At 41.7% G+C, this 15,967-nt stretch overlaps 1 protein-coding gene across 2 annotated transcripts in view; it reads left to right on the top strand.

Moving 5' to 3' along the window:
* Positions 1–14,337, top strand: part of XDH (xanthine dehydrogenase) — a 40,319-nt gene extending 25,982 nt beyond the window's left edge. For both annotated transcript variants that reach the window (XM_052676851.1, XM_052676941.1), the window contains 14 exons: positions 1,489–1,576; positions 2,230–2,316; positions 3,729–3,920; positions 4,393–4,538; positions 5,125–5,206; positions 5,793–5,888; positions 6,593–6,721; positions 7,679–7,753; positions 8,402–8,454; positions 8,925–9,039; positions 9,692–9,757; positions 11,081–11,269; positions 11,932–12,099; positions 12,987–14,337. In XM_052676851.1, the coding sequence (XP_052532811.1) occupies positions 1,489–1,576; positions 2,230–2,316; positions 3,729–3,920; positions 4,393–4,538; positions 5,125–5,206; positions 5,793–5,888; positions 6,593–6,721; positions 7,679–7,753; positions 8,402–8,454; positions 8,925–9,039; positions 9,692–9,757; positions 11,081–11,269; positions 11,932–12,099; positions 12,987–13,037 (1,537 nt within the window). In that variant the 3' untranslated portion in view covers positions 13,038–14,337. The remainder of the gene's footprint in view (positions 1–1,488; positions 1,577–2,229; positions 2,317–3,728; positions 3,921–4,392; positions 4,539–5,124; positions 5,207–5,792; positions 5,889–6,592; positions 6,722–7,678; positions 7,754–8,401; positions 8,455–8,924; positions 9,040–9,691; positions 9,758–11,080; positions 11,270–11,931; positions 12,100–12,986) is intronic.
* The last annotated feature ends 1,630 nt before the right edge of the window (positions 14,338–15,967 follow it).

The raw sequence follows: 15,967 nt of genomic DNA, 5'->3' as shown, positions 1-15,967 counted from the left end.
GATTTCCTAACAGGGATATGTAAGGGGCTCTTAGCTGGAAAAGGAACCTGCTTAAAGGGTCTGAGATTATGCAGGGATGCCAGAAAGGAGAGGAAAAACCCTCTTCTGTCCTTTTAGTTCTCTCTGGAAACTCCTGAATCTCAAACTCTGCTCATCTTTTTCACTTAGAAACCCCTTCAAAACTGGACGCTATTTGTGCCTGTGTTATTTTGTGTAGCGCAGATATGAGAGCCTCTTTTCTGCTTAAACCCCTGCTATGCCAATAATACAACGCTATTTCTCAGCTCTTATATGATCTCTGCTTTTTGGATTTTTTTCCTGAGGGGAGGGAAGGTCACTGAACAGAACCTCCTGCTTTTCAAATTCCTAAAAGACCAGGGAATGAGCCTGGACCACAACCATTTGTGAAACGCAGATTGTAACTGTGCTTCTGGAGTTTTGATATGGGGCCATCTTTAACTGTGCAACTTCTTGTAGTTGTCAGCAAACATGGCATCCGAGATGGCTTCTGTGCACTGAATACCTTCAGAGGAGCATAGCCAGATTGAAACTCCTGTACTTAAAGCAGCTTTGTTTTTGCTGTTCTGAGCAAGCCTTCTTTTTTAAAAACAGTTGGTAATATGTATCCATTTCTAAAAAATCTCTGTCAGTCAAACCACTGCTGTTCTATATCTTAGAGCTTATAGAATCATATCTATGACATTCCCTTGACATTTTTACAGTGTGAGGAAAGACACAGGGAAAGCAGAATTGCTGGAGAATGAAGATTTTCTCCCATCCTCCTTGGATAATGAGTAAACAGCCATGGTTGCCAGGTCAAATTGAAGGCTACTTAGCATTATTACATAACTCATATGCAATTTTCCCTAGACAAGCCAAGAGATTACCTTGAAAAATAATATAGAAAGCAATGATTTCATGGAACAATAGAATGGCCTGGGTTGAAAAGGACCACAATGCTCATCCAGTTCCAACCCCCTCCTGTGTGCAGGTCGCCAACCAGCAGCCCAGGCTGCCCAGAGCCACATCCAGCCTGGCCTTGAATGCCTGCAGGGATGGGGCATCCACAGCCTCCTTGGGCAGCCTGTTCCAGTTCACACAACCCTCTGTGTGAGAAACTTCCTCCTGATATCTAACCTAACCTTCCCTGTCTCAGTTGAAAACCATTCCCCCTTGTCATTGTCAAGTCATTTCTTACATTTTAGTGTCTCTCTCTATATGAAACTATTCTTCCTTCTTCATATAGGAGCCTCCACAAGTGTTTTCAACTGCAGGTCCCAACCCTTGAGGGTCTGTCTGTGAGTCTGTCTTTCTCACTTCAATCTAACCCTTTTTTTTGTTTGTTTTTTTTTCTGAGGAATCCAGGCAAGTTATCCCTAACTCATGCAACCATTGCTCTGGAAAAAAAGACACTGAAAAGAGAAATATGTTTCTGTAGGAACTGTACTGTGCATTTCAGGGTTTGCCTGATCAATTATCCTTTAACAGAATTGGCCGACCTGTAAGGTGCATGTTGGATCGAGATGAGGACATGCTGATAAGTGGTGGGAGACATCCTTTCCTGGGGAGGTACAAGGTAGGCACAAGTACGAACTGAATGCGTGGTGTTTTAGTGTTATCATCTGAAATGTCAGTGAATAGTAAGATACAGTGATAAAGTTGCTGCTCTGATTGTTTCACTGCTGATATCCCCTGCTGCAAATGGGTCTGTTCAGCTGGGTTATGGCATTCATCCCATTAAAGATCTTTTGGATTGTACAGTTCTGCTTCCTGTAGAAGTTCTTCTGACTTGGGTGGTTCTCTTCCTGTGACTTAAATGTGAATACTTCATCTTCCTCCAACCACAACCCTGTTCCTGTTGACAATCACTTTGATCTTAGATGGCTCTCTATTTGTTTACAGCATTACACTAATAATAATTTTAACCTCCTTTCTGCTGTACCCTTTTCAATCTAATTGCTTTCATTTTTCAAAGCAAGACAAAAGTTAAGGAGAGTATGACTGTGACAAGCAAGCAGCATCCATTTTAGAAGAGTTTTCTGGATCAAGATTAAGATGCATGCATGGAAATCTTTCTGGGAAGCATTCTCATTTACTACGTACACTTGTCCTGTGCTACAGCAGAAGACAGACAACTTTTTGTCTTCAGGAGGTTTATTCAGTTTTTGAAGGAATATAGGAAACAACATTTTGTAGAAAAAAGCATTACTGAGGTGAATCTCTTAACAGGTTGGTTTCATGAAGAATGGAAAAGTCAAGAGTTTGGAAGTGTCATACTACAGCAATGGGGGCAACTCTGCAGACCTCTCTCACGGTGTAAGTAACATAAACTTTTTGATAGATTACTATGCAGAAGGTGTGTTTCCCTGCATAATCTTTTACTCTGACTTCAGAGCTTTTGTCTACAGCAGTGCGTTAACATCCTGCTCTCTGATGTGACTGAAAACAGTTCTTGATGTTTTTATCTCCTACAGCTTCTTTGAGTCAACCAGTCTACCCTGGCATGTGTCACAGAGTTGATACTGATGTTTTAATAACTTGTCTAAGTTAAAAAGGTCAAGAATGTTTGCTTTGCATTACAGAGGGCTGTGACAGGAAACTTGCTGCACAACACAAGGTGGCTGACAGTCTCCCAGCTTTGGGAAAGCCAGTTTCTTGAAATAAAATACGCCCATGTCAATAGTTTGATTGTGGCAGGGTGCTTGAATCAACAAGTTGTTTGAGAAGTGGCTAAAGCTAATATTGGAGTTCAGAAGGGTGGGCCTGGGTTCTGAATTTGTCTTCAAGAATTTTTGTACTGTGGAACAGAAATATTTCCCTTTTTGTTACATGAGTATCCAACTCAATAGCCTAATGTAAATCATGCTCACTCTAGCTTTCCTTCTCAAGTCCGTTGAGACCTTGATATTTTTTTCTGTGAAAGTGAATCCACTTCAGTGTGAGAAGACTGCAAGTACTAGATTGATTTGATGCTAGCAATGTGCTTCATGCTGTATGAAGAGCAATGTCAGGCATGTCTTCGTATAAACTATGGACCTAGCTGGGAGTGTGTATGTGTGAAATGCCTATTTGACTGTGTTTGAACTGGGAAACTGGGATGTGCTCTGCTTTGAGATAAGTTTGAGATGTGCATAATATCTGCGTTGTGCTCCTGTTGGAAGACAAACCTGGGAACACAAACCGTAAATGATCTGGCCATTTCCTAGTCCGGGCAATTAATGGACAAAGATCTGAAACATTGTGGTTTATTTTGTGTATTTGACCTTATTCTCATAGTCCAGCTGCTGAGTCGCTTGATATCATCAAGACCTCTTTCCTACAAAGACATTACTTAGTATAATTAAAAGAAGTTATAATTAAAAGAAGTGTCCGATGCTTCCAGATAGATAATGGTGTATAAAAGTAGTTTGGCCCAGACAGAGCCTAGAGCCAAAGAATAACTTGGAAGCTCAATCTTTTCCGGGGTCTTAAGTATCAATAGAAAAGTGTGCTTTTTTTATTCTCCTTTCCTTAAGGATATTGCTCTGATGCTCCATTGCTAATGGGAAGGCATAGTGGTTACACCTCAGTGCTCGTCTGTGTTGACTGCAGACATGTGGGATGGAAAAGGAAGTGTCTGCTGTTGTAAATTATCTTCAGATCTTTCCAGGCTAGCTTTGGTGGTTAGTTAGAAGTCTGACACGTAGTTCATGTACAATGTGCACACCTCCATCATTTCTCTTCACTAGGTTATGGATAGAGCCCTGTTACATTTGGATAACTCCTACAACATCCCCAATGTCAGCAGCATTGGCTTTATATGCAAGACCAACTTGTCTTCCAACACAGCGTTCCGAGGCTTTGGAGGTCCCCAAGGAATGATGATTGCTGAATGCTGGATGAGTGACCTTGCTCGGAAGTGTAACCTACCACCTGAGGAGGTACAGATCCACTGACACATTTCGGGGCAGCATTGACTTTGAACAAGGTCTGAAAATTGAATACAATTGCAGAAAATTCTAGAGCATAAGAACTTTTGCTCATTTTTGCTAAACCCTTTGCAAAATCTCAGATTTTCTCTATGATTATTCCATTAAAGCATGGATAACCTTTTGCTTCCTTAAATTCCCTCAGTAGTTTCAGTTTTTAAATACCTGTTTTAAGACTAGGTATTCAGAAAAAGTCCACTAGCTGCCTTAATCTAATTAAAAATATACTAAAGGATCTCTCTTGAATACTTCCAGCTTTAATGCCTTAGGACCCATTTATCTATAAACAGATTTTTATCTGTTAATTTTATTGCTCCCTAGGGGGAGTAAAGACTAGGAATCAATGTGCTTTTCATGTCATCCTTAAAAGGACCTAGTCTGAAACATTAAATTTGACATATCCTTTCTATGTCTCTTTGGGAAGGTAAGGAAGATCAACTTGTATCATGAAGGAGACCTGACTCATTTTAACCAAAAACTGGAGGGATTTACTCTACGGCGATGCTGGGATGAGTGTTTGTCAAGCTCTAACTATCATGCCAGGAAGAAACTAATTGAAGAATTCAACAAGTAGGTGTCCCCAAGCTGCAGAATTACTGGTTGTACCTTCAAACTTCTGGAGTTCTCTTAGCAGCTTGAGTGATGCTAAGTTCATCCATGTACTTGCAGAATGGCTTCTAAAAATTTCTTTTCTCAGAATTCCTTCAGGCCCGCTATGTAACAAAGGCTCTCACAGTGACCTGATATCTTAGATAAGGCAGGAATCAGGCCTAGCATGATGTTATTTTGTAAGGGAAATACAGCAGGGGAGAGGGGTCTGCACAGTCTAGACTTCGCTTGAGGTTTTCTGATGACTATCATGAAAGCTTGTGTAGACTTCTCATTGCTGTATCACCTTTCTTAGTTGGCTTATGTTTACAGCTGAGTAGCTAATAGCCATGCAATTGCTTCTTTAATGCCTCGGAGGCCATCTTCAATTCAAATTTGTTCTTGTAGGGACCTATAAGCAAAACCTTTCTTTCTTAAAAATTGCCAATTAACTCTGTCTATATTTCATTCACATATTTCATTTCTACTTTGACTCCCAACCTGTCAGTGGGAAGCATGGCACTGAGATGCAATGAAAAAATCATTCGTGAATGTTTTTTCCTTGCAGACAGAATCGCTGGAAGAAAAGAGGGATGTGTATTATTCCTACCAAATTTGGCATCAGCTTCACTGTCCCATTTCTGAACCAGGTCTGTAGAAGTCATTGGTTTAGCTCCTATAAAGGAGTTAAATTTATTCTGCCTCCCTCAGACACTTTCTTCTCTTTGTACTAAACCAGATCTTCTTGGAGAAGTTAAATTAGGTAGAAAAAGCAAAACATTTGTGAACCAAAATGAACGTAACAGCAGTTACCAATTTATACTGTCCAAAAAAAACCCCAGTGCAATGCAGCTAAATGTTCATTGTCTGTAATATGTTTATTTCCTTGTCTATCCCGACTTCCTCAATAATGGAAATACTGTGACACTGAAAAATGGTCATTTTTATTCCTATGTTTAATCTGATTTGGTGGACCATCAGCAGTGTTCAAAAGTTCAAATGAACAGAGGCAGGTTTGGGCTACTTCACCTGCCTTCCCAACGGGAAGGCTGAGATTTGCAAAGTCATTGGAACTTTTACTGAGCTGGAGACACTAAACAAAAGTCACTTCAGATATAAACAAGTGCCTTTAGTTGCACCAAAGAACATTCATTCTCTGTAATTTGTAGCTGAAATCTGCTAGGTACTTCACTACTTAATTTATGACAAAACTTTGATTAATATTCGCCTTTGTAGGCTGGAGCTCTGGTCCATGTATATACAGATGGCTCTGTGTTACTCACACATGGTGGGACTGAGATGGGTCAAGGACTTCACACCAAAATGATCCAGGTAATACTTTGGACTTAACCAAATGAGACACCTGCTATGGCACATTACACTCCTTCTATAGTACTGCCTCAGTCAAGTTGACACCTCCTCTCTGTGCACATTTAGGGTAACAAATCATAATTCCTGTTAAACGTTTCAACTGCAGTACTAGGTTTCTAGAGTATTACTACATTTTAGCAGGAGATTTAGAATTCTCATAATCTTAACCCATCTAGTATAGATAATGCAGGTTATGGCTGCAGTCTAGCCTCTATAGCAGTTAATTGTCACATGATAAAAATAGCTTGTTCATATCTTTGTGTATATTTGTTGTATTGCAAACATGTATCTGCATATTTGCATGCCATAATAATTTAAAAAATAATTTAATTTAAGAAGAGCAACACTGCTTCAGCAGGGAAATGAGGAGGGAATCTGGTAGATGTCTTAATCCTCTGATACTTTTGTAATTAAGATCAATGCAGTGATTGCCCACCATTGTGGCCTGTGTCCATGTGTGTACTTGCACAACGCCTGTGAAGGGCGAACTTAACAATGTTCTGGTAGATTCTCAAGCACAAAATCAACCGAGTTCCCAAGAAAGGTGAAATTTTGGACTGGGAGAGTGTGGAGGTTTAAGTGTGGACCCTGGCAGTGTAGGCAGTGAGTGGTGATGCTCCTGTATAAGAAGAACCACTTACCAATTGTTTTCCTTTGCTCCACAGGTTGCTAGCAGGTCGCTTGGAATCCCTACCTCCAAAATTTACATCAGTGAGACCAGCACAAACACTGTCCCTAATACCTCCCCAACAGCTGCATCTGTCAGTGCTGACATCAACGGGATGGCTGTCCATGTACTGATCCCAAGTTATTTAAGCTATTGGGTCGTAAGCTGGGAGACAAGAAGATGAAAAATTGATGTGTATTTAGCCATTGCTTCACAAAAATATAACTTTCAAATGGGACTTGTAGGCAAGGGATACCTCATAACTTCTGCTATAGCTATCGAGGGGATGTCAGATAATGAATGACCATCTTTATTTGCCAGTTACTTTTTTACTTTCAATTCCAGTCCTTTTGTAGTCATGGAATTGAGCATTAGTGATTGCTCAAAATGAACACAACAAAGCAGCCATTTAAATGCCTAACTTTTTAGTAATTAATGAGACCTTGTTTGTAGCAGTGTATCGTGCTGCAAGTATTACTTGCCGGTGGTTTGTGACCTGTGCTGTGGAACCATACAGAGAGAAGATGTATAAATTTAGAGCAAATATCCTTCTGTAGCAATGGCACAATCATGATAATCTCTGACATGGGATTATTATCATTATCAGTGCATCCATTTGCAGGACATGATACTTTTCCAGTGAAAAGAGAAAAGGTAATGCTGAAAGCTAAAAATCTCAGCATCAAACTGGTTTTAGTCTCTGTACATCTTAAGTAAGGTCGAATATTTGTTTCCAGTGTTACGAGATCATCTTGCAATATATTCTAAGGTGATACACTACGATTTGGTAAAGATATTGTATGAACACATGGATTTAAGATGTTTTGTATATTGATCTGGAAAGGTCTGTGCTGTATTTGGTATTCTCTTCTATCACCACAACCTGTTTTAAATTTCTTTTCAGTCAACATTTCTTTTACATAGCAAGCCATTTTCTAGTGAACTTTGTTCCTTTTTATGATATGCCAAAGTCCTAAAAACAATATTGATCTAAACAGAAGATTCTTTGAGTCTTGAAGTGCTCTTAATACTACTGACTGACATTTCAAACCTTATAATATTGCTTTTCTCTAATTGTTTTTAGAATGCATGCCAGACCATCTTAAAAAGACTTGAGCCAATCAAGCAGTCTAATCCCAAAGGGTCCTGGGAAAGCTGGGTAAGCTGTCTGTATCTGTCACCAGGCAAATGGGCATTCTCAGAGATTGCTTTTGTTGTCAGTCCCTGAATGCAGATATACCCTCCTGTATCTCACTAGCAGAGATCTGAGGAAAGAGAGCAAGGGAAGTAGTCAAAGCTTGCAAGGGTTCATCCCCAAAGCATCAGTTGTGACTGATCCTGGGGCCTCCTTGTGACAAACCTTACCAAATCATGGATTCACAGATTGGCTTGCATTGGAAGGGACCTTAAATATTATCTAGTTCTGACCCCCTGTGCTCTGGGTGGGGCTGCAAATCACTAGATCAGGCTGCTCGGGAACCCATCAAGTCCTGAGTGTTTTCCTATGTCTTTGTAGTCAAGCTCCAGTCCTGGGTAGGAAGAAATCTTGTATCTAGTGAAGGGATTCCGTGATGAACAAAACACAAGTAAGACTTAGAGCTCTGCCACTCTGTTTGGCAGCTGCTGATCAGGTGATGTGGGGAATCAGCTGCAAAAGACGTTTCATTTGGCACTGCTGGCACTGAGTGTCAGCTGTCCATCACCAGACACCTTCTGTTCAAGTCCTCCTCCAAATGTGTTTGTGGTAGCTATGTTTCAGGCATTGGTTGGACCATAATTGTTTTCAAATTCTTATTCACTTTGCCAGATTAAAACCGCCTATGAGAACTGCATTAGTCTTTCAGCCACAGGATTTTATAGGTGAGTGAATATTCTTGCTGCAAAGGCAGTTCTTATTCAACTGCATAGACTGCATCCAGGGAGATTCTGGGGGGATTTGCAGCCCTAAACCCTCTGATACTGCTCTAATTCAGGACTGGATGCCCTTTCCTACCTAGAAACATGGCAATGACCTCCAAGAAATGTTTAACTGCGCTCAAAAGTAAAGGATTTGCTACTGGATTTGTGACAATATGTCTATAAAAGTCACCATAAGCCCCGAGATTCATCAGAAAGTGAAGATGGCTGAAATCGTTTCAGTTGGGTTTGGGAATATAGGGCAGCTTTGTCAGACTTCTATTTATAGGTTTTTTTTAATGCTTTTTCATTTCTGCGTGGGATTGATGGAGGGGATAAAACCTGAGCAAATTAAGTTTTTTGCTAACCTGCACTGTGGTTGTATTCCTCTTGACTGTGAATTAAATCTGATTTTGTTTTTTCTCTGCATCAAGAATTCCTGACGTTGGCTACAACTTTGAAACGAATGAAGGGAAACCATTCCACTACTTCAGTTACGGTGTTGCTTGCTCCGAGGTTGAGATAGATTGCCTGACAGGTGACCACAAGGTGAGGGGGGTCAGCAGAGAAACAGCCCCCCATGTTTGGGTAAAGGAAACATTCACAGGGAGTTAAAGCAAATACTGGGTGTCAGCCTCTTCCCAGTGCTGTCATTGGTCCGGTGCGACCTTCAGTGAATTTCTTAACTTCTGTGTTCCACAGTGCAACTGTCTGGAAAGAATAATAAAATGATGATTATCTGCCCCGCAGGGATATTATGGGGCTGGATGATTGCAAAAGTTATGGGATTTGCTTGTGTAAGAGATAGCAGCTCTGTGTTAGCACAAAGGAACACCGAGGTATCAGAATTGAGTTAATTATTAAAAATAGCCCCGGGATCTTTTAGAAAGGAAGAAGAAAAGACAACTCATTAGAATCTGACCTTCCAATTGATGGTTATGCTCAGGTACAGAGCACTGACCCTGGCAGCTTTGAACTAACACAGATTGAGTCCAATCGATCTCCAGGGGAAACTGCACTGCTTTACTTTGCTTTAGGGATGAACCGGTTTAAAAGGTGGCGGGAAGAACTGAACTTGACACAGATTGCTGAACACTGGCCAAGGTTGGGTGCTGGTGGACGCATTCCTCTTGCTCAAATGAAACCACAGCACACCATTTTCAACACCTGTGCTGATTTATTCCTTGTTTCTGTCTCTTAGAACATCCGCACAGACATTGTTATGGACGTTGGCACCAGTCTGAACCCAGCCATAGATATAGGGCAGGTAAGTGAAATAGTCTCACTAATTTCACCATGTTCAAGATCACCTTGCTCTTAAGCTTTTCTAGATAGATCATTAACCTGCTCTAGCTTGTGCCTTTGCAAATTTAAATTGAGTATCAGGTGAGGCATTTTAGGCTGGCTATGAAAACCAGTTTGATTCACTACTAACTATGCAGTAGGCACAGGATTATGAATCCAGAGAATATTATTGTAGTGGAATAACCTCACTCCAAGGCCAGTTTCTGCTATGTGGAATACATCTACTAAATCCTGCAGTTGATTTCTACACTCCTGTCTATCTGTCAACATCAAGCCCTGTTTAATTTAGTGAAAACTATTCTGTGTTGAGAACTGGGGCAGTGGATTCTATCCACCAGGTACTGCTGCATACCTCAGTAAGAAGATTCCTTGGCAGGGACTGACTGACTTATCAGTCAGCAAAAGAAGGTAATAAACACAAGGTTATCTGATACACTGACATGTATCATCAGGTATTTGCACATGATTGCCTAGTCAAAACAACCCAACTGCTTTGCTAACTGTAGGTGTCAGTACAGTGCAACCCTAGTGGTGCAGCTGCAGGGTCTATTTCCATAGCAAGAGTTTGCTACAGATGAAATGAAATTTTGAAAGCAACAAGTTTTCAGAAAGAGGTGTTCTCTTTGAAGTGGCCGAGGGGAAAGGGAGCCTTTGTATTCTCAGCCTGTCAGGCTGGGGCTGGAAAGAAAGAGACTGGTTATATGGAGACTGTCAAAGAGATGGCGATTTCCTGTGTCCCTCCGTGGATTGCTGCAGAGGATTTGGGGGAAAAAGAGAGAAAGGAGGCTGTATAGCTGCAGGACCACAGGCACATGGTGCTGGATTAAAGATTGTGTTTTTTTCTCCTTCCTTCCTTCTAAGATTTACAGTGGAAAAATCATATAAAGAAGACTCTAATGGTTGGATGGGTATGGGAGTGTTTTTGCTCTTTGTGTTGCTGACCCGAGTATAAGCAGTACTTGAGAAAGCATTCGTGCTGAAATATGGAAATATTTACATATAGAAACACAAAATGCAAAAATAGCTTGTTTTCAGATATATTTTTCTCATGCCCTTCTAATAATCAGCAAATACTACTCATGCAGTGCTAATCTGCCTGTGAAGGAATCAATATATATATATGTACCAAGCTGTAATCTGCAAAAGTGTTTAGAGATGAAAAGTTTAGATTTAGAAAGGAATGGAGGACTGAAAACTCGGGTTGAAATTGTCACTGTTTGCTCTAGTGTGAGGCAGAAGAGCAGCAGTGAATCAAGAACACAACCTTGTTTGGATGTTTTTGCAGATAGAAGGAGCCTTTGTCCAAGGCATTGGGCTCTTCACTATGGAGGAATTGCGCTACTCGCCTGAAGGGAACTTGTACACTCGAGGGCCTGGGATGTACAAAATCCCAGCATTTGGAGACATCCCAACAGAATTCTACGTGTCTCTTCTCCGTGACTGCCCCAACAGCAAGGCAATTTATTCATCCAAGGTACGTCTGCATGACCTGTAGGCCTCTTACTTCTCTAGGCTTGTATGAATGCACGATAAAGTGATGATGCACGTGTCAGAAACTTGGTTTTGTTGTTGTAGTATTGTAGAATCATAGCATGGTTTGAGTTGGAAGGCATCCTAAAGTCCATCCAGTCCAACCCTTCTGTAATCCCTGAGAGAGGCATTCCTGCTGGTTTGCAAGGACATCCAGTGATAGGATGTGGTTGCTCTGCCCATTCCGCTCACCTCTGCCTCACCTGAATGCCTTTGCTGCAGTTTTTGTACTATCTAAAGGGATGTGAACATGGGTTAGTCTTTTTTCCCATTATAGCAGTTCTCCCGTTTTAGAAGTTTTATATTTTCATACTGTCTCTTTTTACAGTGGAATGGAAGTTGTTCACAAGCTAAAACTGGAAGCAGTTTTAGCCTGCTATTTCCTATCTCCTGATAGACTGAGTTTCACACCTGGAAGGGGAAGTACTGCTTTGTTGCAGCCTTTCCTTGTTGATCACATCTAGGAGATTGAGAAGTTACAAAGCAGGAATGAGAACAGTGATTGTCATCTAGGACCTGCTCATCCTTCTCTCAGCCTGGAAACTGGTGTTTCCAGGACCAGGACTGCTCTGAGCTGCAGTCTCATTTTGCTTGCGTTCTGTCTAGGCTGTGGGAGAGCCGCCTCTGTTCCTGTCTGCTTCAGTGTTTTATGCCATTAAAGATGCTATCTACTCAGCAAGGGAAGACTCTGGTGTGACGGAACCATTCAGGCTGGACAGCCCTGCCACCCCAGAGAGGATCCGCAATGCCTGTGTGGACACCTTCACGAAAATGGTAACTATGCTTTCATAGCCCTGACCAGTCTACCCCACACTGTTTGCTAGATCCCAGAGCTGGGATTAGGGCAGTATGGGGAACTGTACTTAAGCAGCAGGTTTTTATTTCATGGGCCTTATCCTTCACTTAATGTACCATCAGATGAAAGACAAATGCACAGACTGGCATTGCTAGTGCTAGGACTGGCAGTGTCTCTGAAACAGTGTTTCATCCCTCCATCCTCCAAATGCAGTTTGTAGAACAAAAGCTCTGCTTGATCTGATGCTCCTGACTGTTATCTCTTAGGGATTCTACAGTGCAGGCCCACTCTGATTTATTAGCCTCCTTTGGATAGGAAGAGAAAGTGTTACTGGAAATGCTCACTTGTGCTGAATGTTATGATCTCAGGTTTCTCATTAGAAGGTCTGGGCTTGCCCTGAAGGAGTGCAGGATTTAACACTCCTGCGATCTCTTCGTGGATGCTCCTTCTCTGTCGCAGTGCTGTGACAGGGCCATGCAGAGCGGGTCCCTGCACAGAGTTCTGCTGTGACTTGTAAAACTGCTGTCTGTTCACGTGGGCATCCACGAGGGCCTTGTCAGCTTGAACCCTACTATTGTTAACAGCAAAAATTGTCCTCACCAAACACCTGCATCACTGTCTGATGGGGAGGAGGCCACCAAAGTGAATTTGAGAGTCTGCACGAAGCACTGACAGCCTGGCCTTCAGCTGAAGCCAGGCACAAAGTCTAATGCAATGCCATGAGGCAGATGTCTCTGTTTCAATACGAGCTCAGATCTTCAGCGATGCAAAATCACCTGCCTCAAAGGGAACCTCTGAACCCATATCAGAACCCCCTCCTTTGTTCTTGCTGCTGCTTACAATAATTTTTTTCTCCTCTTTACAGTGCCCTTCTGCTGAGCCAGGGACCTTTAAGCCATGGTCTGTGCGTGTGTAAAAGGAAAGTTGGAGGAGCAAACTTTCCTTGTGAAACCAGTCTTATGATGGAGAGACCACAAAGCAGTGGGGAAAAAAAATAATTCCATGTTCACGTGGCTCATCTACTGTGATTCATAGAATTTTCACGTTTAATTGTTCAACTGCTGTTTCCTCTTAGAGAGGAGGTTGCTGCCAGATTGTAGCTGTGATGCAGATTCGAATGAAGAATAAAGTGGAAGGTGATGTTATCCAGGTGTACTTGAAAACTACACTACATTTCATTTAGAATTGTTGCACAGATGGGAGACACTTACTGCCAGGTGGTTTGAAGTAGCATGGTTATTGTTTTGGGGTTGTTTGTTTTAAATTGTGGGAAGAGAATTATCGCCTTGTCACTTTCTGCTGTTATGCCAAGAAGGACTTAAAGGCACTGAACCCAGACAAACAGTGCTCTAATGGAGATGGGAAAAGGCATGAGGGGTACTGAAGGCTGGACCCTACAGCACAACAGCTAGATATACACTAGAGGAAAATAAGGAACAACACTGATGTTAGCTTACTGTGACAAAGGTCGTGTGTATATTATGGCAGTGCTCAGAGGGAGACCTTAAAATGTGACCAATTGCTGATTTATCCAAGGTTTCATGAGGATTGTTTTGTCTGTGACAAAGCTTTAATGAAATCTTAGTTCATGTGCTACTTGTCTTCTCAGTCTAAAGATAAGAGCTCAAGATGCCAAGACTTCTAGCAAGATGTTGATTCATTTGGCATGTTCAGCCTATTTCCTCAACATCTCTTCTTCATCTCTTAAACAGCAGAGGACATCAGAGAAAGGACCTTGGAGTCATAACATGGTACTGATTATTGTTCCCACAGGAATGTGAACCAGCCAGGATGAGGGTCTGGACAAAGCTGGGGGATGAGTTGGCTCTGGTCATTCTCTAGGGTCAGTCTCTTACTTTGCCATGGCCTTGCCACCTTTTCAAGACAACCCTTAGTTTTGCTGAATTCAAAGAAATGTTGTATTGTTCAAAGAAATGTTTTGCAAAAAGGATTGCTTGTCCAAAGGAAGGTGTTGATTATGTGATGATCTTATGATGTGTTTTGGGATCAATGTGTTTTTTGGTATTGGATTTAATGGTGGGTGTTCCTCTGCACAGGTTTTGTCAGATTTAACATGGCAGCGCGTTTTCTCTAGATGATGCCATGTACTGTACCTCCTCATCATGTGCAAACTTGCTCTGGCCCACAGCTCTATGAAAATGTCCTTTTCCTGTGTTAGCACTCCTGGGGCCATCAATAAATACATTGCAAAAGAACGCAACTCCATTGTCTTAAATAAGAATTTGCTTACATATGTCCTACTTAAAATTGGCCTCTGTCTTAGGACTTGGTTTGAAATACTCTCTGAAGCACTCCAGGACATACAGTTTGGAAATATGTACGTGTAATTCTCAGTTCTAATTGCCAGTTTTCACAGGGTTGTTAAGGCCTATCCATGTTCTCATGGCTTGGCAAACAGAGGCTGGACTCTAAAGCCATGCTGCTGCTTTAGAACAAAACATGACATGGAATTAGAAGAAGTGTCGTAGTGTAGGTTGTAGTCTGACAGCCACTTAAGAAGATTTTATTTTAATCTGCAGAATCTGAGAGGCATCTTACAACTTACAAACGTGTAGAAAAAGCTTTACTTCTTCCTTTGACTTTGAAATTCAGAATAGTCAGGAACTCTTTCACACAGTATCTGTCAATTACTTTCAATGTCTCCCTGACATAAGATCTGTCGCCAATTTTCAAAATGCTTGGCCTTGCCTAGGAACAGTAACAGGGTTCTTTTTTTGACATGTAGATGCACCTGGCTAAGCCTGCATCCAGGTAGTAACGATAACCAGCAGCCATGTGCTCACGGTGCCATCCCTTATGCAGAACAAGGTTGCCTTGTATTGGCATCATGCTCCTTCTTGGCTTTGTTTCAAATTTAAACTGATTTTATGAAGTTTTGTTTGATTTTGAAAAGAGCTTGGTAGTCTCAACAAACCTTTCCCTGCAAGAGCAGTGATATCTACTTTCAAATGAATATTTTAAACCTTGCTGCATTCATCTTCTCAGCATTAACCTGTGAGGTTAGAAATAAATTTGTGCTCATAGACTTAGCTGTTTGTCTTTGTAGTTGGAATTTAGAATCCAAGTTTGTGGTAGCTGTTCTTTATTTGCTGCTTCTTCTCCTGTCAAGTGACCTGACATGTTTCAGTATACATTCTAAGGCCTGAATAAGATGTGACATTTTTATGTATGCAAAGTACTCCATATTTGATCATTTGAGTTCACCCCCAGCAAGTTTGCAGATGACACCATGATAGGAGGAAATGTTGATCTGCCTGAGAGTAAGAAGGCCCTACAGAGGGATCTGGAAGCCTGGGTCAAAGGGGTGAGGCCAATGGGATGAACTTCAACCAAGCACTGGTCCCAGGTAACAGTGATAGAATAAAAGATAAAGGCTTTAAGTTGGGTTGGGGGGAAGGTTCAAGTTGGCTGCTAGGAACAATTCCTTCTCCCAGAGAGCAGTGAGGCAGTGGCACAGCTGCCCAGGAAGCGGTGGGGTCACCTGGAGGTGTCCCAGAGCCATGGAGGTGTGGCATTGAGGTACATGAACAGCGAGGGTGGGCTGGGGTCGGACTTGGATGATCAAGGCCCCCTCGTATAGTGCTCACCACCCCTATATAATGTGCCCCCATATGGTGCTCTCTACCCACCCTATACAACAACCCTATTATAGTGCTTGCTGCTCCCGACATAATGCCCCTGTATAGTTCTTGTTTCTCTATATGACATCCCCATGTATAGTGCTCACTCTGCATTCTATGTCCCCCCATAGTGTTCCATTCCCTATGTAATGCTCCAACATAGTGCTTGTTCCACCTCCCAAATAATGTCCTCCAGTACACTGCT

The sequence above is a fragment of the Tympanuchus pallidicinctus genome, unplaced genomic scaffold, assembly GCF_026119805.1.
Source record: "Tympanuchus pallidicinctus isolate F22 unplaced genomic scaffold, pur_lepc_1.0 scaffold1, whole genome shotgun sequence".
Taxonomy (NCBI): Eukaryota; Metazoa; Chordata; class Aves; order Galliformes; family Phasianidae; genus Tympanuchus; species Tympanuchus pallidicinctus.
This window is presented reverse-complemented; position numbering and strand designations above follow the sequence as displayed.